General features: G+C 42.6%; 1 protein-coding gene across 2 annotated transcripts in view; it reads left to right on the top strand.

Moving 5' to 3' along the window:
- GRK5 (G protein-coupled receptor kinase 5) overlaps positions 1-17,952 on the top strand; it is a 147,726-nt gene extending 129,774 nt beyond the window's left edge. Inside the window, exons 10-16 of one of the 2 annotated variants that reach the window (XM_053389052.1) lie at positions 2,376-2,413; positions 3,746-3,835; positions 4,609-4,817; positions 9,372-9,509; positions 11,261-11,398; positions 15,607-15,738; positions 17,281-17,952. In XM_053389052.1, coding sequence (XP_053245027.1) covers positions 2,376-2,413; positions 3,746-3,835; positions 4,609-4,817; positions 9,372-9,509; positions 11,261-11,398; positions 15,607-15,738; positions 17,281-17,379 — 844 coding nt within the window. In that variant the 3' untranslated portion in view covers positions 17,380-17,952. Of the gene's footprint in view, positions 1-2,375; positions 2,414-3,745; positions 3,836-4,608; positions 4,818-9,371; positions 9,510-11,260; positions 11,399-15,606; positions 15,739-17,121 lie in introns of both variants that reach the window. The other variant, XM_053389053.1, reaches the window with a different exon arrangement.
- Positions 17,953-26,424: the final 8,472 nt, after the last annotated feature.

Below are 26,424 nucleotides of genomic sequence, written 5' to 3'. Positions count from 1 at the left end.
AAGCACACATGCATATTGTATAAAGGTGCAAAGCCCTTCTTTCACACCCTGTGAAACATAAATGTGCAGAGTTTTTAAAAAAACTGGGGAGTGGTGCACCGCGTGCCCATGACTCCCAAGCCTTCCCTGATGTCCTTTCCCCTTCTCCCTTTCTTTTGACAGATCGGGGAGGCTCGGGAGCCACGGGCAGGCAGCCGTTGCCCAGGAGGGGCCAGCCTGTTAGCGCAGTTGGCTCTGGCTGGCTTCAGGAGCTGCTCGCTGCTGTGGCGCAAGAAAAATGGCGGGTGCCACAGCAGTGAGCAGCTCCTGAAGCCAGCCAGAGCCAACTGCGCTAACAGGCAAGCTCCAGGCTGCTGAGGCTGCTGCTGCCATGTTTCCCGGGGACAGATTTGCAAATCTGGGCTATGTTATAATGATTAGTTATCTGACTTTATAGACTCAGATGTTCAAGAGTTTCAGCCCTAGGATTACAAGGGAAGGGTCCATAGCTCTGTGACAGAACATATAGTCTGAATGCAACATGGAGTTCATTTTACTGGTGGAGAAATAGGAGGCAGGACTATTTTGTGATGCACCCGGGGTCAACTTGTCCTTGATCTCGAAGAGGATAATTTATCAAAACCTGGGATCCTTTTTCAAAGGGACCAGAGCCTGGTGTCAAAGATCAAAATGGTTGGGCACCTGCAGCAGGGGTCCCACTGGTGAACCTTCTGGATAGTCTCTCACCACTGCAACCTGCTTGTTCACCTGTATCGTGCTCTGACTCAGAGGGGGATGAGCAAGCAGAAGGCCAAGGAGGTGAAAAGCAGTTTGTAGCAATGATGAGCTGGAGCAGCAGCAACAGCTGCCATAATGACCATGAGTGGTGGAGTCACTGAGGGAGGGAGACCATCGAGGGCATCTTGCTCAAGAACCCCTACAAAACATGGAAGTGGCACTGGATAAGACACAAGTGCTATTTCTCTGTCCTGCCATGTTTGAACTTCCATGAACATTGTAAGAATTTTCCCCTATTTTAATTTATTATTTTGCAATAGTGGGGGTATTGCCCCTTAGCTACCGATCAACAGCCAACATGTAGAATGCAAGAGAATTAAAACATTTTGGACTCGTGAAGGAAACGTTTAAAATTGGAATGAAGAGGTTTGCTGAGAATGACCTTTCATCCCACCTCTCCAAAGCGAATCTTTTTGTTAACACTGAGAATAAGCATACAGTAGTATTTAAAATAAAGCCATCCATTTTCTTCTGCCTTCTCTCGCCCTTCACATATTTTCTCAGAGTTGTTTGTTTGAAAAGTAGGCCTGGTCCCATTGGTTTATCTTGCGAAGTTTATCTTGTGAGGTCAATAGGGATTTAAACCAACAAAAGGAAGGGAACAAAAATGTTCTTCGTACATGTGCCTTGGCTTATAATAATAAATAATGTGCATGATATGTTTTGAATAAACAAAAAAGTTCCCACTTGATTAGTAAGGGGAAACCACTAAGTTTTCTGTCCGGTGATCGCAAAACCTAAAATCATTTAAAAGGGAGTAAATTAAAGCTCTGTATAATGGGTGGTCCTCTCACAGTGCAAATTGCTCTAACAATCAACTTGGAGAATTATAGTCTAGCCCAATTCACATGGTTTTTTCTGTGGTGACAAAGATCTGTGTATCAATTTGCCCACCTTATTGTCACACGGGGAGGTGTTTGAAGCAGCCCCTCCCAAATACAATAATCTGTGAAGCAATATTTTAACAAGTTTTCTCCAATGCATCAATTTAATAAAGCAAATGGTTATCCTTATAAAAACGGGGTGGTAAATAGGCTTTTCTCCCTCAGATGGAAATATGTATAAATTGGCATTGTCTAAAAATAGGTTGTGAAATAATAGAGTGGCCTTAATTAAAAAAAATAAAAATAGTGCAGTGGCTTTTTGAAATCCAGAAAGCCAAGTTGAGTGTGGATTTTTTTTTTTTAGATGGTCAGCACCCCTTTGGTCACTTCCATACACTGGGGCAAGCTAGCCAGATGAGTGGCATATAAATAATAAAATGGTTATAAAATTATTATTATTCTAATATTATGATGGTGGGTTAGACTATAACGGATTCTCAGAGTTCTCTGTCAACCCAAATTTCATTGAACTGAATGAACTTGTGCCAGCAGAGCAGAATATTATTTGATGGACCGGGAGCTTCCATCTTGCAATAGTTTAAAAAAATAAAAAATGACGTTTTGAAATCTGTTTTCTGAGAATTGGCTCCCTGCTGTGTTATGGCTGGAAGGGAACAGCATTCTGATGCCTTGCTATTCCTCCAATATCAAAGCTGCTTTCATACAAATAATTGCAATCTTTCCTCTTTCTCTCTCTCTCTCTTTTTTTAATAGGGATTTGAAGCCAGAAAATATCCTGTTAGATGATTATGGTAAGTCTGAGAGCTTTAGGCAAGGCCTTTTCTTCCATAGTAAAGTAGCTTACATTTAGTTGTATGACATGGTATTGTGCAGAGCCAAATCATTCTCTGAAGTGGGTAAGACATGGAGCAGCTCCCACTGCTTTTCTTGGGATATAGGAAAGGATAGACTTCCCAGAAAAGAGAGAGAAAAGAAAGTGCCATTATGAATAGCAGTGGGTGTTAGGTTCGGGGCAACATATCTGTAATAAGTAAAGTCGTTCATTCTCCTTATTACTCTGGGAATTTTCCTTAATAAATAATTATGCTGCTCAGATTTGTATGCTGCCCCCCACCCTGCCTTTGCAGACGCACTCTATCCTACTTTCGGAGCCATTTCCAAGATGAAACCCTGCGTTACTGTTTTTGATCAGCTGTGTCAAAACTAGTAAATAACATAGGCACCGAGTTGGTGACAGTGAGAACAGGATTGCTGTACTAGATGGGTCATTGGCCTGATCCAGAAGCACTCTTTTTGTGTTATGTTCCCTGCTCTCAAGAGAGAAATGGTTTTGGGTTGTGCTTGGCTGTTCTGTATTCCTGTTCCTAGGAATACTATTCCAGAAAATAAAATCTCCAAGCCCAGGAATGAATGATGCTTTAGCCCGCTCTTGTCCACAAAGATGATGCAGGCCAGCATAGGCCAGCCAATCAGCTACCTGCGGGGGAAAATGAAATCCTGATAGTTTAGGGTACCAGATTCCATGGAGGCTTTTACTTATACAGTCATATGCACAAAGGGCCCGTCTCTATTGACACTCACTTTGTGCACACAGGTGTCAGGAAAATTACTAGAAATAGCATGCAGTTCTGGGTTCAGGCTCCCTAGTGTGTCTCTGCTCCCTGCTTCCATTCTGCTGTACACAAGAGCTGATAGTGCCCAAATTGGGATGAACAAATGCCCTAACCTGGAATAAGGCATTTTCATTTGTTCCTTGATTGGTTTTTGAGATCTTTCAAAGAGCCAGTATCATTTTATTCCTTTAACGTGCTTAGATTTATTTTTTATGAGATGAATTTTTAGAAAAAAAGGATTTGGTTGTATCAGCTGATGGCAGGCCTTCCATCTGCTGAACAGTATGGGGACCAGTTTGGGGCAATTCTCCCTAACACTGTCTTCTGCACTGCCCAGGGCACCTCTTTCAGTCTCTTATGGAGGGGGATTCCCCAACTCTCTGGAGCAGATTTAGGGAGGTGTGGAGCTGAGAGATGCCTTATCACCAGCGGAATGATACAAGCCATTGTTTTGTAGAGGTATATAGCTATGCTAGAACATTTGTGTTTTTTCCCTCCACCTCTTTTTAGGCCACATCAGAATATCTGATTTGGGTCTAGCTGTTAAAATCCCTGATGGTGAATCAATCCGTGGACGGGTAGGAACAGTCGGTTACATGGGTAAGTGATTTAGTACCTTAAGTGTGTTGCTATCAAAACTGTCTTCTCAAACTTGGTAATGCAAAGTAATACCAAAAGGAAAAATAAAATAAAATAAAATCAAGCACAGCAAAGCAAAGCAGTCATGGGCAAAAGGCTCTCTTTATTTTGCTAAGTTTGAGAAAGATGTCATGACATAAAAGAGAAGTGTGAAATCCAGTGTAGCACTAAGTTTATTATTATTATTAATTACAGTATTATTATTATATATAATTTTTTATTAATTTTCTGTTTCACAATTTAGAATATTCATTTAAACAACTTTAAAATATCAATGACTTCCCTTCTTCTCTTTCCATGGTTCATTTTACATACCATAAATCCCTGCATATTTTACATAAACTAAACCATTCAGTGTTCCATTATTACAGCCATCAAAACTTGTTTACACTGTTGAATCTACCTTAATGCTGCCAACGTTTTCAAGTGTACACAAGTTTCAGTCCACATATTAGTCAAAGAGTTACATATCCGGGGTTGCATCCAACATACTGCAAGGTAAGTTGCTCTGTCAGCTCAAGGATTCATTCATTCATTCACAGTGGAACTTCCTCTCACCATGCTCCCCCATATCCATTCTGGGGGCTCCCAGTAGCAGATGTAACATGTGAACCGGTCCTTTTGCCAAATCAAAGCTTAGATGGAATCTTTTCTTTGATTCTTGAATTATGGCTGGTTATTTAGCCATGGGTGTGATGATGTCAGGATCCCATCTACCTCTCTTTCTTTCCCAGCTCCGGAAGTCTTGAATAACCAACGATACACCCTCAGCCCTGACTACTGGGGGTTAGGTTGCCTGATCTATGAGATGATTGCAGGACAATCTCCCTTTCGCGGAAGGAAAGAGAAGGTGAAGCGAGAAGAGGTAGACAGGAGAGTCTTGGAGACTGAAGAGGTGTATTCTCATAAATTCTCTGAGGAGGCAAAGTCTATCTGCAAAATGGTAAGGGGGCTCTTTTTCTTTCTTTCTTTTTGGAGACTTGAAGCCCAAATTTGTTAGCAGCCTGCATTGAATAGGTAATTACAGTTGAAAAAGATTAATCCAATGTTAACGCTGTACTTCAGGAGCATGAAAATTAACCAGAGGTCATAGAAGTTGCACTGAATAATCATTTAGGTTTTTTAGTTTGCTCCCTCCCTAGTGATGTTTCTGTCACTTTACACAACAGAAAAGTATTAGCCATCCTGTGGCTCTGGGAAAAACTTTTTAGGAGCTTCTAGTGTGTTGTCCATGCCCTTGAGAGATAAGGGTAGCTTAATTAACTCTCCATACTAGTTCCAGAATTTTGAATACCCTCAATCAAGGCACTTTCAGTGAACCCCTCCCCCCTAATCTGGGAGACCGGGGTCTCTCTTCAAAATGAATATTGAGGCAGTGGGTCCTTTGCTGATTTTAGCCCAAGAAAATGCCCAGTCTTGCCACACTTCAGAGCCCGCCTTGACTCACATTCACATGTCCGAACTGGCATGTGCTTTAATTCACTTGCACAACAAATTCAAATAGCTACGTTATTTTCAGTAAGGTGTGTGTACATACAAGTGTACATATTGAAATGTATCCATTTCCCACTACGGTCCTTTACATATCTTCATCTTGAGTCCTAAACTTTTAGGAGACACAGGGACATGCTGTTGGCATCCATCTGTCTCAAGAGACAATGGAGTGTGCCACTGGGGGTGGTTAAGCATTAAGCATTAAGCTGCACCAAAGCAACCTCCCTGGGCCACAAGTTTGGGCAGTGTGCATGGAGGTCCTGGGCTGCCCAGATAACAAGAACCCCCCTCACAGCCTCACTGATGTGGTCCAAAGGAAAGCAGAGCAATATATTTGGCACCAGCTTGGCTGCAGGAGTTGCTGGAGATGCCATCCAGCCGTCTTAGGGACTCCGCTCTGGATTTGTGTGACGTTTACGCCTTAGCCTTTTCTTCTCCTTTCAAGGCTATGTTTCATTCAAATTAGCAAAAACTCAGTTTGAACACACCGGGATGCTCTGTGAGGAGACAAGAAGAGGGTTATCCACACAGACCCTTAACGGCATAAGTGATGAATAGCTTCTTGGTGATGCTTTCAACAATTTCTAAAGGGATATGGGCCACAAGAAAATGTCTGGGCTTTTCTCTTCGATACTGCAGTATGGCCATGTAGTAAGATTTCTTGGATTCATTTTCAAAGTAATTTTTCTCTTGTCTTCCATTTCTGACATGGGTCAGCCATCTCCCATCATCCTAGATTGTTGACTGTGCTGACTGGTGCAGATGGGAATTGTCCTCCACAACGTTTGGAGGACAACCACGTTGGCTACCCTTGATCAGAATGTTCTCCAGTTGTGACTGTGGCAGCCATAATGTCAATAACAGACACTTGAAGGAAGATTTCACCATTTATTCCATTTACTATGTGTGCTCTTCCTGTTCGCACCTGTGAGAACTGTGAGACTTAATGTGTTCACAGATCTTCTTACATGTTGTGATCTACTAAAGCTGTGCAAGACCCAGTCCCGATCTCCTAATAACTTCCCTCAGTGATGCCTGTATTCTATTGTATGCATTTCCGCTGCCTTTCTGTCTGTATTTTTCTAGCTTTGGGAACAGTTTAGTTGGAGAATTTTTCCAGAAACAGTGGACTAATCATTGACAGGACACAAGCAGGAGCTGTTCCTTTCCACTGAAGCTGACACACACACACACACACAGAGAGAGAGAGAGAGAGAGAGAGTGTATTGAACTTTCTGTTGCTCGTATAGCTGAGACCTGATTATGTCCATTCATTTTTTAAAATGATTTTCCAATTACAAGCCTATACAAACATTTTTTGCTTACATGGTCTGTGTTAACTTTTCCATTGCTGCCCTCTAATGGACAAAGAGAAGACAGCTGTATCTCAGCCAGTGCCGGATTTATGTATAGGCTTAGTAGGCTGAAGCCTAGGGACTCTAAATCTAGGGGACCACGCCAGCCCTCCCACTCCCCAGCAGGCAGTCTCACCCTCTCCCAAAATTTAAACCCAAGACTTCATGCAAAGGCAGGGCAACTCGGGCCTCTAAATCTAGGGGGGCTCACCAGCCTGCCTGCTCCCCAGTGCCACAGTCTCCCCTCTCCCAAAATTGCAAACCCAAGACTTCATGCAAGGGCAGGGCAACTCAGGCCCACCAACCATGAGACTCAGGGCTAGCCAGTGAGGCCCAATTTGAAGCAGTGGGGTGCAACTTGAATTTTTTTTTTGTAGGGCCCCAGTTTACAGCCAACGTCTGCAAAAATTTATAGATATAAATAAAATCCATCTAGATTGCCCTGGTGTGGGGGGTCCCTTAGGAGCGGGACACGGGGCCCAATTTGGCCAAATTGCTCCAATTGCCTTAAGGTCAGCCCTGATGAGACTGTGCAGGGGTTGGACTGACAAGCCCTGCACCTTCTAGGTCCCTGGTGTCACCATTCAGAGTACAGACTCAAGGACTTGTTATGGAAATAAAGGGGGGCACTTATTGGAAATCAGTTTTGTCACCTCTTCCCCCCCAAACCCCAAGACAATGAGCCCAGCCACCTTTTATTCACAGTCGCATAAGCACTACACTGCAGCATGGCCATAAACTTGTACGTTCAACCGCTGAAATATACACCCAATATGTAGCAATGGAGATTTATGTTACTGCTTTATGAATGACACTGTGTTTTATGAATGGACTCTGTATTTTGTGAATTACCTAAGAACCACCAATGGGGAGCTCTAGAATCTGACATCTAATCAATTGGGTACTACCAAGCAGCGACCCCTATTGCTGAAAGCAGGTAACCAGCAGGGAATGCTTCAGCTCAGCCTTTGCACTGTTGACTGAACACCCCCTGCTGTGCAGCTAATGGAGAAAGCTCATAAATTGTATCCCTTCTGGCACCCTGGCCAACTTCATTATACTGGTGTGAACACTGGTGCACCAGAAGCCCAGAATAGCAGCAAATAAAATCCGCTCATATGTCAGCAACTGATAAGATTTGTCAACCAGTTCTTCCAAAGTCTTCCTAAATTATAAAGTTCCAAAATACAGGCCAAAAGAGAACAGGTCTGGGAAGAGCGAGGCATACAATGGGCACCACCAGTTAAAAGGCCCTGCTCCGTGTAGCTTCTGCCCTGTCATTTGTTGGGGTGCCCACTTGCCTTCCTTCTTGACCTGGAATGCTCTCTATTAGAGTCTCCAGGTCCAGTACAAAGACCATAAGAAGGGAGAGCAGGGACCCTGAAGTTCCCAACAGCTGTTAATCAACCAAGCAAGCACACAGGTCACCTTTGTCAGGACGCCTATGTCCTGACAGGTCACCTATGTCAGGATGCCTATGTCCTGGCCAGGCTTGCGCCCAATCTTGGTTTTGTATAATCTTATTTGTTCTCAGTAACCAAAATCATATTATCAACATATACAAGCAGAAAAGTTATTTTCCTTCATTTGCAAGGAACCGTACAAAACAAAGTGGCACTAATAAAGAAAAGTTCCATGGTGGCAACAGAAAGCAAACTAAAAATGCTTTTGCAGTTCATCAAAACTATCCAGCAATATCAAGTAATAGGAAAACTGGTGCTATTAGCAGTAATCCTTCTAGCTGGTTAATTGGTTCGGCAACTTCCATGCACATGACATGTGATGCTACTTATTTCCCCAAAGAGTTAAATGATAACTAATCAGAGGCAGCTAAAGTTGCAAATGGCAACAAAATATCTGTAAAAGGAAGAGGAGCAGGTTTGCTCAAGTGTGTTGCAGGCAGAAATACTGTTTGTAATGAAGTGAGAGCAGTAGTTACGTGCTCAAATTAACAAATAAGAAAGTTTTGAGAATTCAAATTCTAGATTAAAATTGATTACTTAATTGAGAAGAGGATTGTAACAAAAACACTGGGGCCTAATTTGAATAGTGGAGTGCCTGGTGTCTGGTGGGCAATCTCATCCTTTATTTCCACACTGTGGCTGCAATCACCTGTCAGGAGAGTTATGAGATTTAGGTGAGGGTCAGATGCCTTGTCAATCTCAGGTATATAAAAAGACGACCGCCCTGGCCAGGCCTTTGCACTGGCCAGTTTCTTATTAGCTGTCCATTTAAAAAAATTAAAATGAAAAGTACCAGCTTATCTATATACTTACTTTATTGTATAATTTGATTATATACATGCTATATTTAATGCTTGAATTGGATTGTTTTATTGTGCATTTTAAATTAAGGATGTTTATATTTTAATGCTTGTGCAATTAATCTTATTTATAAACCACTTATGAGCCTATTCTGGCATTGAGCTGCATGTGAATATAATTTATTCCTCAGAAGCCTTTGGGCTAAGATGCACTCCCTGTTTTCTTTTTGTTAAAATGTGTAGTACAGTTTGGTTGTGTGAATTAATTTATAAAGGCCCTATTTATGGGTAGGCAGGGCTGTGAAGGTTTAGCAAATGTACCTGTGTGTGTGTTAAAGTAATTAAACAACCGCCATCTTGCCATCCCATTTGTCTGTTTCTCTAGCTACTGACCAAAGATGTGAAGCAGAGGCTGGGTTGTCAGGAGGATGGTGCAGCCGAAGTAAAGAGGCACCCATTTTTCAAGAGCATGAATTTCAAACGCTTAGAAGCAGGAATGTTGGACCCTCCTTTTGTCCCTGACGTAAGTGATGCTTGAAAGAGAATCTCAGTACTTGAAGTGGATCTTGAAAGCAACCCATGGCATACACCACTTGAGACTGTTCTCTCACATAAATGGCAGCTGCTTGCTTTCTGTTCCCTGTTACATTCTGTTTTACTTGAGAGCTAGCATGGTTAAGTGGCCATATGTTGACCTTGGATGCCAGGGTCTGATAATTCTTCGTTCAGTCACATACTTTTATTTCAGGGTACTATTTTTGATAGGGCAAAGTCACTGGAGGGCATAAATGGATTTAACAGTAATTTCCAAGAACTCTTAGGACCTGTAATCCTGTGAGGGTAACTAACGATCTCTTAGCAAATACTTCTCAGAACATTAATTTCAAATACAGTTCCCAGGATTTTTTTGAGGAAGCCATGACAGTTGCATTGGTGTATAGAGGTGAAATAAGCTTGTAGTGTAGATTACTTTTCCTTGCAACTTTGCCATGGTAAATTTGGCTAGTATGTGGTTAGCAGGCCTGGCCCAAAAAGTTTTTCTGCTTGAGGGGATGAACAAGATGGTGGTTCTCTGCCCTCCCCCCCTCCAATTCTACAGACAGAAGCATACCATACTGACAGCTGGATCTTACTCCCAACAGTGGTGGGAGAAGAACATCCTCCAGACTATCTTAGAAAGGATAGGACAGGCTGTGTGGCATTCACATCTGTACCTTCCAACACCTTGTCAGGACTACCTGGGAATATGGTGGCCAGTCTATCTCTGTACAAAACGGACTGGAGCTGGGGAACAACCTATAGCTGAAAGTGGGCTCTCCTAAATGATGAGGCCGCCTGAGTCTCCAGTGACAATGTTCAATCTAAAAGAACCCCCAAGCTTCCACAGAAAGTATACTAAGAATAATATTTCATCAAAACAAACCAAGCTGTTTTACCATTTTCCTCGCAAAATATATTTGAAGTGTCACCTTCAAAGCGCTTGGCAACGAAACTGCACATTTTCCGATACATTCGTGTCTTGTAATTGGCATCCATTTAACTTCTTTTTCAACCAGCTCTCTAGAGTTTGGCTTCTAGGCCAAGATTGAAAAAGTTACTTCGGATGTCTCCCACTGGGGTTTTCCAGTTATAGCTATGTGTAAAGTGGCTGCAGTTCATGAGAGACAAAATCCATGCCTGCTTGGACAAGCAGAGCAAACTTTGTGGTTCTGTGAGCCCTGGCCTAAATGCTAAGTCAACTGAAATTTTCATTCAGTTAATTCTCCCCTTTTAAGTTGTTTCTGTTTAAATGGGGGGGGGGCTGTTTATCACTTTTAAACATTGATACTCCACTTAATATTTTTTTAAAAACTATGTATATTTTTTCCTTTTTAAATATTGGCGCAGCAATTTTCTATAATGGAAATGCTTCAGTGTATAACTGTTTTAATGGGGAGGTGAGGGCAGTAGGTCATGAGTGGAGCACTTGCTTTGGGTACTGAAGTTCCCATGCTCAATCCCCAGCACCCCCAGGGGAGAGACTCCTTGTCTGACACCATGGAGAGCAACTACCAGTCAACGCTGAAAAATCTTGAGGCCCATAGGTCGATGGTTTGAATCTGTATAAGGCAGCACCTGACGTTCCTTCCTAGGTACTGACTGTAACCATGCCTATGAGGCACAGCCTGACAATGTTTGTATTACAATGCAGTGCTGCTGTTAAGCATTCTCATTCAGCGCTTCACCCACACATTCTGGACTCTCTCACTTTTCTTTTCTTTTCTGCTGTGGCAGCCCAGAGCAGTGTACTGCAAAGACGTGTTGGACATAGAACAGTTTTCAACTGTCAAGGGAGTAAACCTGGACCAAACAGATGACGATTTCTATTCCAAGTTCTCCACAGGCTCTGTTTCTATTCCATGGCAAAATGAGGTAAATAAATACTACTTTTTCCCTGTCAGGTGATTCTAATGCTTCCCACCCTCAGCCTTTAAAAATTCCATAAATACCCATATATTCATGGGAAAATTTGACACATTACTATTACTTTCAGTGGGGAACAATTGTTTTGATAATGTTGGTAATGTTTATGTTCATGCCTATTTTCTTTTTCTTAAAAATTAACGAGTACCAAATGAGACCTTTGAAGTTCTCTAATGGACCGCAGAGTACTCTTCTTTATTAGATTTTGAAATATGTTTCAGTGCACAGAGATAAAAGCCTACAATGTCCGAAAGATTTGTATAGATCTTGGGGGTAGATTTGAAGGGGGTACCCTTCAGTTGGGCCCTATTAGAAGAATGAGGCAAGATTAACCTTCTTTTGCTTCCTTGTTTTATTTTTAACTCGTCCTGAGGTCTCAGGCATGGCCATGTCAAGGAGTGAACCCCAGCAAGCTTGCAATAAAGCACCAAGGCAGCCTTTCGTTTCTTTAAGTTGACATGGGTTGCTTTTGTCTGCAGGGTTTTTATTTATTTCCAAATTTGTTCTATTTAAGGGCTTATAAACCACTTCCAAACGAGTGCTGCCCTGGGCTGTTTTGGTAGAAATGGTGGGGTATAGATTTAATACATAAATAAATGTTTCCTAAGTAGCATACAGCAGGGGGAGAAACCCAGCAACATGCTGAACTTTTCCATGTATAAGACTAGGTTATTTCCCTTAAAAATCATGCTAAAAAGTGGGGGTTGTCTTATACATGGGTAGTTGGTTGCTGCCGCAGCTGTCAGCAACTATTGTACGTGTTATTGGTTGCTGCATCAATGGGTGGTGTTGATTGGCCAACGCTGCGTCAATTGGGTGGGCGATTGGCAGCTTCTGCTGGCAAGGGGACAGACGGGAGGCGGATTTTGCTCAACAACTCTGGGCAATCCTTCCCCCCCCCAAAAAAAAGCTCAGCAACTTTTTGCCATCTCCCCCCATTTTCTGAAGTTTCAGCCCCCCAAAATAGGGGGCGTCTTATACATGGGGGCGTCTTATAGACGGAAAAATACGGTATGTGGTAAAAATGAGCAGCATTGGAGCTGAGCTGCAACACTGGCTTCGTAGCTGCAGTGTCACTGCCACTGACCAGGAGGAAAGAGGCAGTGGGGATGTCAGGGTTTTGTCGGCACAGCAGCTGAAGCTTCGGATTGACTCTGCTGCTTCCCTGTATCCCCATCCCTTACCCCTCTCTCTCCCAGTAAGCAGCAGTGAGCTGGGGAAGCTGGTGCTTCCACCCCGAGAGGCAAGCCATGAATGAAAACGAGATATACCAAGTTGTCTTACAAACAGATCTTAAATAAAGAATGGGGGAAGTTTATAATTTATCTTAAAAACCATTCTAAATAGTTAAAATTGTTAGTAGGGTTGGAATAACACTTGTAGTTTAATGGTGAATTTAGGATATAATGGAGATGTGGAAGATTTGGGTTATTATAAAAGATGCAGGAGGAAATGGCTAACAATAGGACCCACAAAGGGAAGGAGGGAAGTCCAGGAGATTCTATGGAATCTTGTCTTTTTGTTGTATTTTGGATATGTGATTGTAACACTGCAAATTGAAAAACCGAATAAATAAAATTTAAAAATAAAAACACATCTTAAAATCATCAAAACACAAAATTCTTTGCAGTATTTAATATGAAATGGCCAAGTCACTCTTCAAGAAAACCTTCCTTTAAGAAAGGTAAATTTCTAATAGCCTCCTGAAAGCAGAAATGCTGGGTGCTTGTGTAAATTCAGTCAGAAGCTGATTCCACAGAACTGGAGCCATAATCCTTAAGGCCTATGATTCCAGACGTACTTATTGGGCACGCAGAACAGCGGCCCATCACAGGAATGCAATTGCTCATCAGGGCCAAATGGGATAAGGCATTCCCACAGTTAACACGGCCCCACATAGTTTAGAGGTTTAAATGCTAAAAGCAACATATTGAGCTGAGCACGGTGGCATATTGTCATCCGCCACAGTTCTCTTAGCAGAGGTGTCCTATTGTGTTGGGAGAATGTCCCAAATCCACAGCCTGGCTGCTGCGTTCTGCATGAACTGCGGCTTCCAAACTATGCCCCAGGGAAGCCCCACATGGAGTGTGTAGCAGGAATACAATCTTGAGTACCACCATGGCCAAGCTATCCCAGCCCTGGAACGGATGCAGCTGTCTTATCAGCTGGAGTTCATAAGAGACACTTCTAGTTGTTTCCTAACCTGTTTCCTCCTTCCTGTTACTGACTGGTAATGCATTCTAACAATGGCGCTTTTGAAAGGTGAGCCCCTTCACAGCCTTGGGAAACCTCTCAGCTCAGTTTCTACAACAAGAAAATTTGAATCTCATTCACAGTACGGAGCTGAAAGATTTAAACTTCCCTCACTCCTCCAGCACTGTAATGGAGGAATTGCCCCATTGTAGCACTGCGATGAGAGGAAAAAATTGAACTTCTTGTTTGAACCTCAGTGCTAAGATGAAGAAATTTGTTCTCTCTTTCTCTTTCTCTTTCTCTCTCTCTGTGTATGTGTCACACACAGAGAGAGAGAGAGAGAGAGAGGTGGGAGGGTGGGAGTTGGGCTGTATGTGGAGGTTTGTGTACTAGGTTAGTATATATGGAGGGCATGTGAGTGACATGCGGCTCTCAGAGATTTCATCAGCCTTCAATGTGGCCCCCAAGCTTCAAAGAGTTAGCCATCCCTAATGTTACCAGTCTTTGGATCATAAATTGACAGCATGGAGTACAATTTAGAGATCTCCAGAATGGTTATTTACTAAACTACTATGACCGTATGGTTGTGTTTACGCTGTTATGCATATAATATTCTCCATCCTTGTGAGGTTCATTTTATTATAGGAAATAGGTTTAATTGGTTCAGTAGTAATTTGTTGCAAAGGCTTCAAGATTCCACTTTGAGTTCTGTTACATTTCCCTTCTTCCCTGTTGCGCTAGTTTGAGGTTTAACAATGAACACTTGTTCCAATAAAACACATTTCCCACTGCACGGCAGCATGGAGGCAAATTCGTTTCACATTGTACTAAATTGTTAATACATTGTGGGAACCCATAAATGGCAAGATAGTCGACAGAACTGCTGCCCTTCTCTAGACACTATCGGAGTCCCAAGGTTGGCCTCACAGCCATTCAGCCACTTTTCTTTTCATCATCTATCTGTGGAGTTGCTATCCTGTGCACCATGACATTCACATAAGTCTGTGCACAGCATCAAACTGTGCAATCAGTTTGATACAGAACGAGTGCAGAGTTGAAGCTACAAGGTTATCCATTGAACTGCAGAGATCTTCACAGACAGCAGACTGCCACTTATCCACCACCAGAATGAGAGAGAATGAAAAGGTCAGCTAGCTGAGCTGCCTGCTAGGCCACAAACCAGTTTTAACTTCAAAGATGGCAGTCAGTTGGGCTGTGAGTAGAAAACCAAGAGGTTTTCTCAAATGATTATTTACTGTGGATAACTGCCCCCCCCCACTACCCAGCTTCAGTTCTACCAGCCCCTGATGGAAAGCATATGCTTGAAAGCGGAGGTGGAGAACCTGTGGTCTTGCTGGACTCCCATCAGCCCCAGTCAGCGTGTCCCAGACGTCAGGGAAAATGAGAGTTGTTGACTAGCAATATATGAAAAGCAGTAGCTTCCCTGTTTCTGTCTTTAAAGAATGGTGGTCTGCAAATCTGGGACTGAAAACCTGTGCGGTTCAGAATACCACATGGGCCGCCTTTTCCCATACGAACCTGCCCAGACTCAGAGATTAAATTGAGACCCCTCTGTGTGTGTGCCTCCAAGAGGGTGGCATTACAGAATCCTCTTCCCTGGGACAGTGACAGATGTAGGATGGTGCGGGTGGTTGTTTATCTTGTTGACATCTGATGGGAGGGTGTTCCACAGGGTGGGCATGACTACTGAGAAGGCCCTCTGCCTGGTTTCCTGTAACCTCACTTCTCACAATAGGAAACCACCAGAAGGCCCTCTGAGCAGGATCCAGCCTAAATGATGGAGGTGGAGACAGGAACATTTTGAGAATATTTGCATTCCTTGGGCGGGAGAGTAGGGACTGCAATTTTCTTTGGCTGCCTAAGCATTTTCAAACGAGTTTTCCGAGCCAAAAAAGAAAATGCAGGTGCAATAATGTATCCCCCTCTTCTTTTCATTTTGCTAGATGATCGAAACAGAATGTTTTAAAGAACTAAATGTGTTTGGACCAAATGGTACTATCTCACCAGACCTTAACAAAAGCTACCCGCCGGAACCGCCGAAGAAAGGATTGCTGCACAGAATATTTAAGCGTCAGGTGAGAGCCTTGAGTCTTTGTGTGAGTAAGAGCCATTCTAAATGGAAATGGATTTTCACATTGCATATGAATATTCATTAGTCTGGATCGAGGCTTTCTTTCTGACATACAGTTGAGCAGAAAGTGCTTTAAAGGAAAAAGAAACATTTGCACCTGCTGTAACATTAGAGAATTTAAAATTTCCCATCGCTGTTGAAACAAACATAATGTGTTTTTCAAATAAAAACTACTGCACTCTGCAACACGTAGCAAACAAGAGCAGAGAAGAATTCACTTAATGAGAACTGTAGCTTGCTCTTTTTCAAGGTCGTGTATATGAGATCCTCATTTTAAGCAGACCCGTCCTTTGTTTCAGGAAATACACAACTTTGCAGTGGGATTGCAGCAAATATCAGCTTATATTGAACATAAATATGTAGTGACTTCCACTTGCACAACAGGTCTTCCCCCCATGTGCCTCCTAAAAGTGTTATGGGGGTTCTCCCAGCCCCTCAGGAACAACAGGGAAGAGAAGTTCCCACTGCGCAAACGGAAGTTGTTCCGCCTGCACATTCATTTAGTTGAATACCCCCCATTATTCATTACTGTTCAGGGAGGCCAATAGCAAAGGCTAGGGGTAAGAGCTTGGAGATTTGAGAGCCATTCATACTGAGGGTGAGATGAAACTGAGTGGCCACGGCTTATAGTTGTGTCCCACATTGGGATTGTTCAGGTATTTAGCAGAGAGGAAAGGCATGGAGCAGAAGTCGGGAGTGGGTGTGCATGGGGTTCAGTTGGAACAACGCGTGGAAGAAGGGGGGGAAAGGAGCCAGAAATATTCAAGGTGGAAGGTGCTGAGACAGTTTTTGTTATGTGGCAATCCAGGGAATTGTGCAGTTAGTTTAGATTTGCATCTCAAAGGGGGAGGAATCCAGCAGAGCAGAATGCACTGTAATAAAATTCACTGATATTCTTCACTTCCCCCTGTCTTAATCCAGTGAATTTTCTGACATAATCCAAGCACAGCCAAATCAGGTAGTCCTTATAATCCTTACAAAAAGTGCTCAAGCTTGGACGTTGGCTTACCTGGATGGGGAACCTGTGGTCCTCCAGATGTTAACAGACTACAGCTTCCAACATTCTTGACTGTTGGCCATGTTGGCTGGAGCTGGTGGAAATTGGAAAATCTCTGGAAGCCACAGGTTCTTCATCCCTGTTGTAGCAGAAGCCCAATAATGAGTAGACACCAAGAACACCTCTCTTCATGCCCTGGCTGTCTGAATGTCACACATACCTGGAGTCGTTATTTGCTTAAAACTGGGGATCAACATTTTATGAACCTAAGAGGAGTTTAAACTTGACAAGTAGTTTAAAAGGCTACAATTTCCCCCTTTTGTACCACAGGTTTGTTAAGGATCCAAGATTCAGAATATTTGCAGCTCATCATTGGCAGATAACATTTCATCCTGGGAACTCTAGACCAATGTGATGGATGCAGAACATTCTGGGAATCTTAACTTTTTTTCTCCCAATCTCTCTTTCACTCTCTTTTAACTCTTTCAGCATCAGAACAATTCCAAGACTTCTCCAAACTCAAAGGCCAGTTTAAATCACCATATCAATTCCAACCATGTAAGTTCAAACTCCACTGGAAGCAGCTAGTTCTTGGCTTTTGTGAATCTGCACTTTGCATCCTTCCACTATACTGTATGGAGCTTCGAGGATGAGAGAGAGAGAGAGAAAGAGAGAGAGAGAGAACCCAACATTTAGCTAGAAGATCAACGAGTCTCCTATTGAGGGAGATTTTTCCCCCTCCTCACCGTTCCTTCCAGTGGAGCCTCCCATTTTCATGAAGAATTTTCCTCTCAGGTCTGTTTTTGGAGGTGGCACTCAAGGTCTTGTGACTCACCGTTGTCTCTGTAGGACATTGCAATAGAAATCGGAGTCCAACAACTTGCACGTATTTAAAATAGCATCATGACTAGAACTGAACTTTGTCCTTATTATTTTTAAAGAAAAGGTTTTGTAAATTTCTCTATTGTCTCAGTTTACATTTTGTACATTTGTATTTAAATGAAAGTCGGACTTGGGGATGTATATTTTCTGAGCAGCAGCTTGTAAAGCCATGTGTTTTAAGATCTTTTTTTTTTTAAGAAAATCAAAGTGACTCAAGACTTCCAGAGACTTAAAATGAGATGGTTTTGTTTTGTTGCAAATATAGAAATTTATTCATACGTTCCTTTTTTTCATATCAGTTCTGTTGATATGAATTTTTATGCCATGCTTCATTCTCTTTTTCATCTGTTTCATTTACAGCAACACTGCAGACTAGTGTCTTCCCCCTGTTTTGTTACAGGCCTTGCAGTTAATGCAACCTCAAACACACAGTCAAGATCTGCCATCTCTAAGGACGCTAATACACTATGTCTGGGGTTCAGAATGTCATGGGACCAATGCTGTTGCTATTTGCACTTTTTTGTAGTTAGAATTCCCTTTTATGTCTGTTTGCTGAAAAGCTGCCCCCCCCCCCGCACTTAAAGTCCCTCCTCTCTCCCCTCCCCCACAAACCCACCACCCCAAGCCTGTTTCCAGTGTTTCTGTTATTCTTGCTAGATCAAGAAGAGCAAACATACATGAGCTCAGACACAGGAAGCCACCTGCTCTCCACATGAGAAACTCAACCTTTGATGCTCATGTCAAGAAGATGCCAAGAAAATGACTTGATATCATCTCCAGGTGGAGTTTTGCACAGGCCATTGAGAAAGGGTGCTGGATTCATGTTGGATGTTGCAGTCATAAACTTGTGACTCCTGAGTTCCTATTGCACTGATCTATATAGCTCTTGCTGGTTCCCGCCCTTGTATACTACATCCCAGGCACAAGAGCAGAATCGGTATGGTTGATGCAGTCTACCTACCAGCAATTATTCCCAGCTCCCCTCCTCTTCCATACGCAACATTTTGTTTTGAAGTAAAGAGAGTCCCAACCCACAAAGCTTTGCTCAAAATGGCAGCTTCCTCACATGACAGTACATCTTTTCTATTCCATGTCTATTTTGCCAGGAACTTCAGAGACTTCAGAGTATAACTTCACATCCTTGGCATTAGGGCATAAAGAAGAATTGCAACATGATCTATCGTGTGGGCATGTGGATCACTGGAGACAAATATTTACTTTTACTTCCGTCTTACAGATGACAGCTCATGCAAATTTTAAGAGCTATGAATAGCACAAACAAAGTGAGCTACAAACAGTTTGTTTCAAAAGAGATTATTTTAGTCAAATCACCACACTTAGTCTATATGTTTCTAAGCAGCAGGGGGACACAACATTTCAAATATTCCATAAAGCAATTTAAAGATTGTCTTGACCCAATGCATAGGAACCCATTTGTCTTAGAACTGCTTCATCTGTTATGTTTGAAATACATTCTTAGGAGTTGTAGCTGAGCTTAAAGATTTGCAAAATGGAAGATATAGGAAGATCTGGGAGCTGTTTGAGATTTTTACACTCCCTGCATCATTTTACCAAGATAAATTAAGATGTTGACCACATTTAGCACTGTGTGGATGAGCAGAAACTGGCCTGTACAACACATTTGAGCTTCCACTTCCTTCCTTCTGTTTCCATGTGACTGGGAGAAGGTATTAAATTTTGCTTAGTTTCATTTCCCCTGAATCCTATTTGTTACATATGGAAGTAGGACAGGGGAAGTGTGCGACCTTGTTCCTGCTTTTCAATCTCGCTGTAACTATTGATACCATTGACCAGCTCCATGGAGGGAAGATGGTGTTCCAAGGATTCTGGTCTGATCTACAGGACCAAGTCTTTGGGAGAGTGCTTTTCAGGCCCCTGGGAGTTATGCAGAGCATTATTTATCCCCGATGCTTTTTGATCTAGATGAAGCCTCTGGGAGCAGTCATTAGGTATTTGGGAGCAATTTGCCATCAGTATGCTTATAGGGACAGGGGTGGTGCTGTGGGTTAAACCACAGAGCCTAGGGCTTGCCGATCAGAAGGTCGGCGGTTCGAATCCCCACGACGGGGTGAGCTCCTGTTGCTTGGTCCCTGCTCCTGCCAACCTAGCAGTTCGAAAGCACGGCAAAGTGCAAGTAGATAAATAGGTACCACTCCGGTGGGAAGGTAAACGGCGTTTCTGTGCACTGCTCTGGTTCGGCAGAAGCGGCTGAGTCATGTTGGCCGCATGACCCGGAAGCTGTACACTGGCTCCCTCGGCCAATAAAGTGAGATGAGCGCCGCAACCCCCCAGTCGGCTACGACTGGACCTAATGGTCAGGGTCCTCTTTACCTTTACCTATGCTTATAACACTCAGCTCTGTTTCTCCGTAATACCTGCATCAGAAAAGGCCATGTGGGCCCTGGGCTAGACAGAGGTGTAGGAAGGTCAGGTGGTACCCGGTGCGGAACATTTCTTGCCAACCCCCCCACACACACACACAGACACATTGATTTTTATTTTATTTTTTATTTTTTGCCTGCAAAAATGGTTTTACATTATTTCATATTTTCTTACAAAGCAATGTGGATTCTGAGCCTCTGATAACAAGTAGGCGACTATGGACAGATGGATCTGTTCGTAGTCTACAGGATGGATTGTGTTTTGGCTTGTGTTATTTTATTTATATTTATTGTTTATATATTTAATAAAATGTATTTTAAAAAACCTGCAAAGTGGTTTACCTAAACAAACAAACAAAAAAACCACAGCAGTAAAATCAAGAAAAATTAACAATCTTATTTTAAAACATACAAAAGCTAAAATATTAAGATTAAAATTACTTCAGCTTCCTAAGCATCTAGTTATGCTTGCCTAAAGAAGAATGCTGTCAGCAGGTGCCCGAAAAGAGTCTAGCAAAGGCACGGGCTTTGTTGAAATTTCAGCCTTCACGACATAGGAAAACAGCCAAGTAAACAGCTATTTTCGTGGAGGAGGGTCAAGATATTAACTGATATGCATGAAATTTCATATGTAGCTATGTAATCCCTAGTGTAGTAAGAGGACCTTTGGAGCAGGCTTTTTTAAAAAAAAAACTGAACCGCCCTAGTAGGGCAGTAATTGTTCCTTGATAATTTATCACCACCCTTCATGATGGCACCTGGGACGGCTCGCCCCCCCCTTTCCTACGCCCCTGGGCTTAGATGCAGTGATGAGATAGATGAGGAGAAATAAGCTGAACTTGAATCCTGGCCTTACAGAGGCTCTTGGGATGAGTGCTTCCCATGTCTGAGAAACTGGCCAATTGCCTGCCCTGAACAGGTTACACTCCCTCTGAAGGAGCAGGTATGCAGCTTGGGGGCCCTTCTGTATCCAGCTTATTCACTAGAGGCATGTAGCTAGATATGCCTTCTACCAGCTCCAGCTGGGGTGACAGCTTTGATCATCCCTGGCCCAGGAGAGCTCAGCCACAGTAGTTCACATTTTGGTGACTTCGAGACTGGATCACTACAACACACTCCATGTGCAGTTTGGTTTGGAAACTACAGTTAGTGCAGAATGCTGCAGCAGGGTTGAGACAGGCATGGGATCCTGTCAGCGTATAGCACCCCTGCTCAGAGATCTGCACTGCCTGCCATTTTGTTAGTGGGCTGAATTCAAGGTGTTGCTCTTAATATATAAAGCCCTGAGCAGCTTAGGACCAGTTTACTCAAAGGATCACCTTATCCCTTATATACCTACTTCAATCTGTGGAACTTGCCCTTCTGCCCCATAATGTTTGTTCCACTCTTGTAAGAAATGGATCTTTTAATGTGGCAGATCTTGACTCTGAAACTCTCTGCCAGTCAGTGGCGTAGCGTGGGTTGTCAGCACCCGGGGCAAGGCAAGTAATTTGCGCCCCCTAACCCGTGGATTTGCGCCCCGTAACCCGTGGATTTGCGCCCCGTAACCCTAACCCCCAGATGTTGTGCCCGGTGCGGCCGGCCCCCCCTGCACCCCCCACGCTACGCCACTGCTGCCAGTTGACATTAGGCAGGCCCCTTCGCTGTATTCTTTGAGGCGCCTGCTAAAAACTTCCTTGTTTAGGCAAGCCTACCCAGGCATGTGAAGTTGATGTGTTTTAATCTGTAACCTTAGTCCATAATGTAGTTTTAACAGTTAGTTTTATTTATGTTCTGGTTTTTGAAATTTGTTTTTAACGTGTGTGATTTAAAATGCATGTTTTATATGCTTTGCAAACCGCTTAAACGTTTTATTTACAATTAAGTGATATACAACTTAAATTAAATTTTTAAAAAATGAACCTAGAATTGAGGTTTAAAACAAACCCTGCTTAGTTTAACATGTCAGCTTCTTATAGCCAATGTTTGAAGTTAGCTTGTTTTGAGGCTGACCAGAGTTTGCTTTGAACTATGATCCCTGGTTTTTATATGTCAGGATTCACAGCTGACTAGTAAGACAAGAGGGAGAATGCCTTTCTGCTCACACATGTAGTGCTAAACCATGGTTTTCTGTTTCATGCAAGTGCAGCAGTTGTGAAAGATACAGAGCTGCTGTGAAAATTGGCATCTCCATGTTGAGTTCTTCCTCACACCGCATGGCAGCATACATTAATGGTTCCTGTTTCTATGCTTCATATTTCCTTTTAACAGTAGCCAATGATGTGATGTTGAGGCTGGGAAAGACATCATCTGTGAAGAAGCATTTTAGTCTTTTGCCATGGCCACACCTGTGGTGAGAAACATATTGTACCCCAGATATGTTGATATGGCTTAAGTCATAAATGCTTCACAGAATTTACAGCGATTCAGTTGTTCAGCTCCTCTGGATATTTTAGACCAAATTGGTTTCTTTCCTTTTCCTGTCCAACCAGCGTATTTTGAAACTAGTTTTGGCCACTGACTTTCTCCTCTACTAAGCTCTTGCATGATGAATAAAATGATGATGAGTAAGGATGATGCAGTGCCCATTGCCTTTCATGTACAATGATATCATATTTGCAAGAGATCTCCTGGAAGTGGCTTGTAAAAAGTTGTTCGTACTTAGATTGACAACTCAAAATTCCTGTAGCTGGTTAGCTAATACAAAAAGGCTGTGCGTATTGGATACCAAGGTTGATACAAGAGATTGAAACACGTTGATTTGGGGGTGATGCATGAGGGAGGTAGAAAAAACACCATGTGCAAGAGAGGGCATTTGCAGTGGGGCAGTTGTTTCATCAATTCAAGGTGCCACTTCTCTCCCCAAAAGTACAGAGCACATCATGAGCTTTCCCTTTCCCATCTCTGCTTCATCTCTGCCTTTCCATGGCTTTAGCCATAGTTCCCTTGTGGATTTTCTTACCTTTCTTCCTCTTTCCAGGCCAATTTAGTTGGATGGTTTTTCCAAATAATATTAGGCAACACTGAACACAGAGTTTTGGCCTTCTCTCCCACCTTAACAAGAACAAAGATAAGTGATGAGGAGAGAACTGGGAAACTTCTAGAGCTGCCCCATATGATAGGAGTCGCAGAGCCTTTTCCCATTAAGAAATTCCAGGTGTGATTTGTTTTTTTCTTGACCTGCACTAATTTTCCATCAGCATTAACAGTTTTTGTTTTGAACAGTAATAACAAAAAATCTGGTACAGCAATAAGAATGCAACTTAGCACAGTTGCTCAGGACATATTATTGACTTTTAAAAAAGATTAAATGGAGAACCATGACTTGCCATGCGTAACAAGACTCTTGAACTGGAACATTTGTATTTTTTAATCTGAAAACTCTTCCTCTGCAAAAGTCCATGTATCTCAGATTTATTATTTGCATCTCGTTTGTAAAAGGAATCATGAGTGTGGGTGGCCCTCTCACTTGCTTTTTTGTTTTTTTTCTGACATCGATTAAATCAGTTATTTTGTAATCATCCATTTGAATCTCTGAATAACGGTGAAAGCTGTTGGGTAACAAAACATGGAATTCTGTAGAGGCCAAGCTGTAATTTGGAGGGTTGCTATATTAACTTTTGTCTTTGTATTACCTGGAAAAGATGTCTAGGACTATTTCCTTTATAGAGAACCTCAGTGAATTGAAAACTGAATAAAACCTTAGAATTGAGCTTTGCATTTTAAGATTCCTGCAGAGTTAATAGAAAGACCATTCAACAAGTGGAGGGACAGTAGCTCCATAAGTTGTTTACCTTGTTAATATCAAAAACCAATAGGCATAAAGAAAACAATAAAAAAATTGGTATCTTTCCACCCATATTTGTTCTGATTGCTTAGGCAGATAATTCTGTGGCCTTCTCACCCAAAAATTGTTACACATAGGAGCACGCTGCTGTGGGAACTATCCCATCCCATGTGCAAGTGGAGACTGGACCTCACCCCATCTTAGAAGCTTGAATAAGCTGTTAGGGAGGAAAGTACTTTATACCAGGCCAGTCTATGTATCCAACTAGTCCATTATTGTCTACTTTGACCAACGGTGACTCTCCAGAGTCTGCCTGAGAGCTTTCTCCATTACCTTCTACCTGACCCTTTTAACTGGAGATTCTGAGGATTGAATTTGGGACTTTCTGGATGCAAAGCACATGCTAGGGGTCCCTTCTCTTGTTGGAAGCTTGTTGTTGGGTTTGTTTCCATCGCATTAGAAATACTTCTCAGCAAATCTGTGAAGCATAGTGGCACATATTCCAAGGTGAATGGATGTCAAAAAGGACCTCTCTTCCTCAGCAAATGGGTCCATGCTGCTAGAGAAAGCAGGAGCAATCTCTTTGCATCCCTGAGTACTTGGTGTGGAGTGGCTCCCCCCAGTCTACAGCTGCAGGACCACATGCAGTAGGGCAGATACATGGAACCTGATGCCCAAGGCAGATTGCTAGGTGTAAAATGGATGCCTAGCCGCATCACAGAAGGCCCTGAAGGCAACTGCCATATATTGATTTTTTCAATTGATTTTTTTTTAAAAAATCCAAATATTCTATCCTTCCAAAAAATGTTGATAAAAAGGATGTGTTCATTTCTATTGATGCCGCACCGGCCACTCTTAAAGATTCAGCTTTTTGCCTGTATCGAGGGAGGCAATGGATTGAAATTCTCTGTTGCGTTTCTGAGCAACTTAAAACACTTTCATCTATGATTTAGTTCACCATAGCAGACTTAGCTAAATTGATTGACTATATTATGACTAGATGTGTCACATTTTTTAAATAAAAAAATAATCACAACTTGCTAATTACAAATGACATCATGGGTCCGGTTTTAAAAGTATATTTAGGAGTCAGTGTTTTAAAGCACTCATCATACTTCAGTGTCTGTAAAAGACAGGCACTTCTTCAATAATGTTTTTCATATGTTAAAAAATATATACATTTTATAATAAATGGAACCAAATGTTCTCAATTAGAAAAAAATAGTGGCTGTTGGTATTGTAAGATGATAATAATAATAATATGATTAATAATAATAATTCTAGAATCCAAAGGGTTTTTTCATTTTGTTTTAATTTTCAGGGAGTTTCTTACATTGTTAAATGAGAATAGTTTTCATTTTGAGGTTGTTATTGACAATAATGGCTTCTGTGTTTTCTGGCTGTTTGAATTCTCCGTACGCGTCTAATAATATTGCAGTGCTGCTGTATCTAGATCAAACCACTGTTTCGTTTTCCAATTTTTGTTTTGAGATTCCTTTTTTTTAAAAGAAAAATAAATTCCTTTATTTAAGTATATGCCAAGTATTGTTCTGTTCCGCATCCACTTTACGCCCTTTTACCAGTTGCGTGCTCATAACTTGAGTTAGATCCACTTCTCCATTGGGCATGTAAAATTAGTACTGTGGTACCTCTGGTTACAAACTTAATATGTTCCGGAGGTCCGTTGTTAACCTAAAACCATTCTTAACACTTTAACTAATGGGGCCTCCCGCTGCCGCTGCGCCATCACCACCGTGCAATTTCTGTTCTCATCCTGAGGTAAAGTTCTTAACCTGAGGTACTGCTTCCAGGGTTAACGGAGTCTGTAACCCAAAGTGTTTGTAACCCAAGGTGTTTGTAACCCGAGGTACCACTGTACTGTAATATCAACAAGGGAAACTTAACCAAAGTTGAGTCAGTTCCACTGTTGCCAATGGCAGAATCAAACACATGCTTAAATTTCTGTGTATGCACTCATTTTGGAATGAATGAGAAGTTAAAGCTAATAGAGGCCATTCAGTTCAATCTTCTTTTTTACTCTGTGCAGGGCTCCCTTTGGGTCTGCTTTAGAAGCTCTATCTGATGCAGAGTGCAATGGCCGATGGGAGCTTCTAGTCGAGACAGGGCCATCTTAGTCATTAGGTTTAATGGCACCCTGCACCAGGGCCCCTGCCCACCAGGGGTGCCCAGCAGTGGGAGTCTGGGACCAACCGGGAACAGCTGCAAGGGCATGCTGGGCTGCAGCGGCGGCGGCTCTTCCTATGGCTAGCCACGCTCTCTTGCTTCCTGCCTGGGAGAGGAGGCGGCAGCGGCGCGCAAAGCTACGCAGCACCCTTCTCCCTCCTGCCCGCCCAGTGGCAGTAGCAGGACTCCTGAGGAAGCCCGTGAGGCAAGCGAACCTCGAGCTGCCCAGGAGGTGTGGAGAACGGGGAGGGGTGCCGCATCAAGGAAAAAGGTGGAGGAGGGATTCATTCAGATTTGGGGTGGTGAGAGGGGAAAGCTGAGGGTGGGGCACACTACCATTAGGACTCAGTTCGGAGGTAAGGATGGACTCGAGAGCGTGCTCTCCGTGCAGTTAGTGGT

Source organism: Podarcis raffonei, chromosome 5 (assembly GCF_027172205.1).
Source record: "Podarcis raffonei isolate rPodRaf1 chromosome 5, rPodRaf1.pri, whole genome shotgun sequence".
Taxonomy (NCBI): Eukaryota; Metazoa; Chordata; class Lepidosauria; order Squamata; family Lacertidae; genus Podarcis; species Podarcis raffonei.
This window is presented reverse-complemented; position numbering and strand designations above follow the sequence as displayed.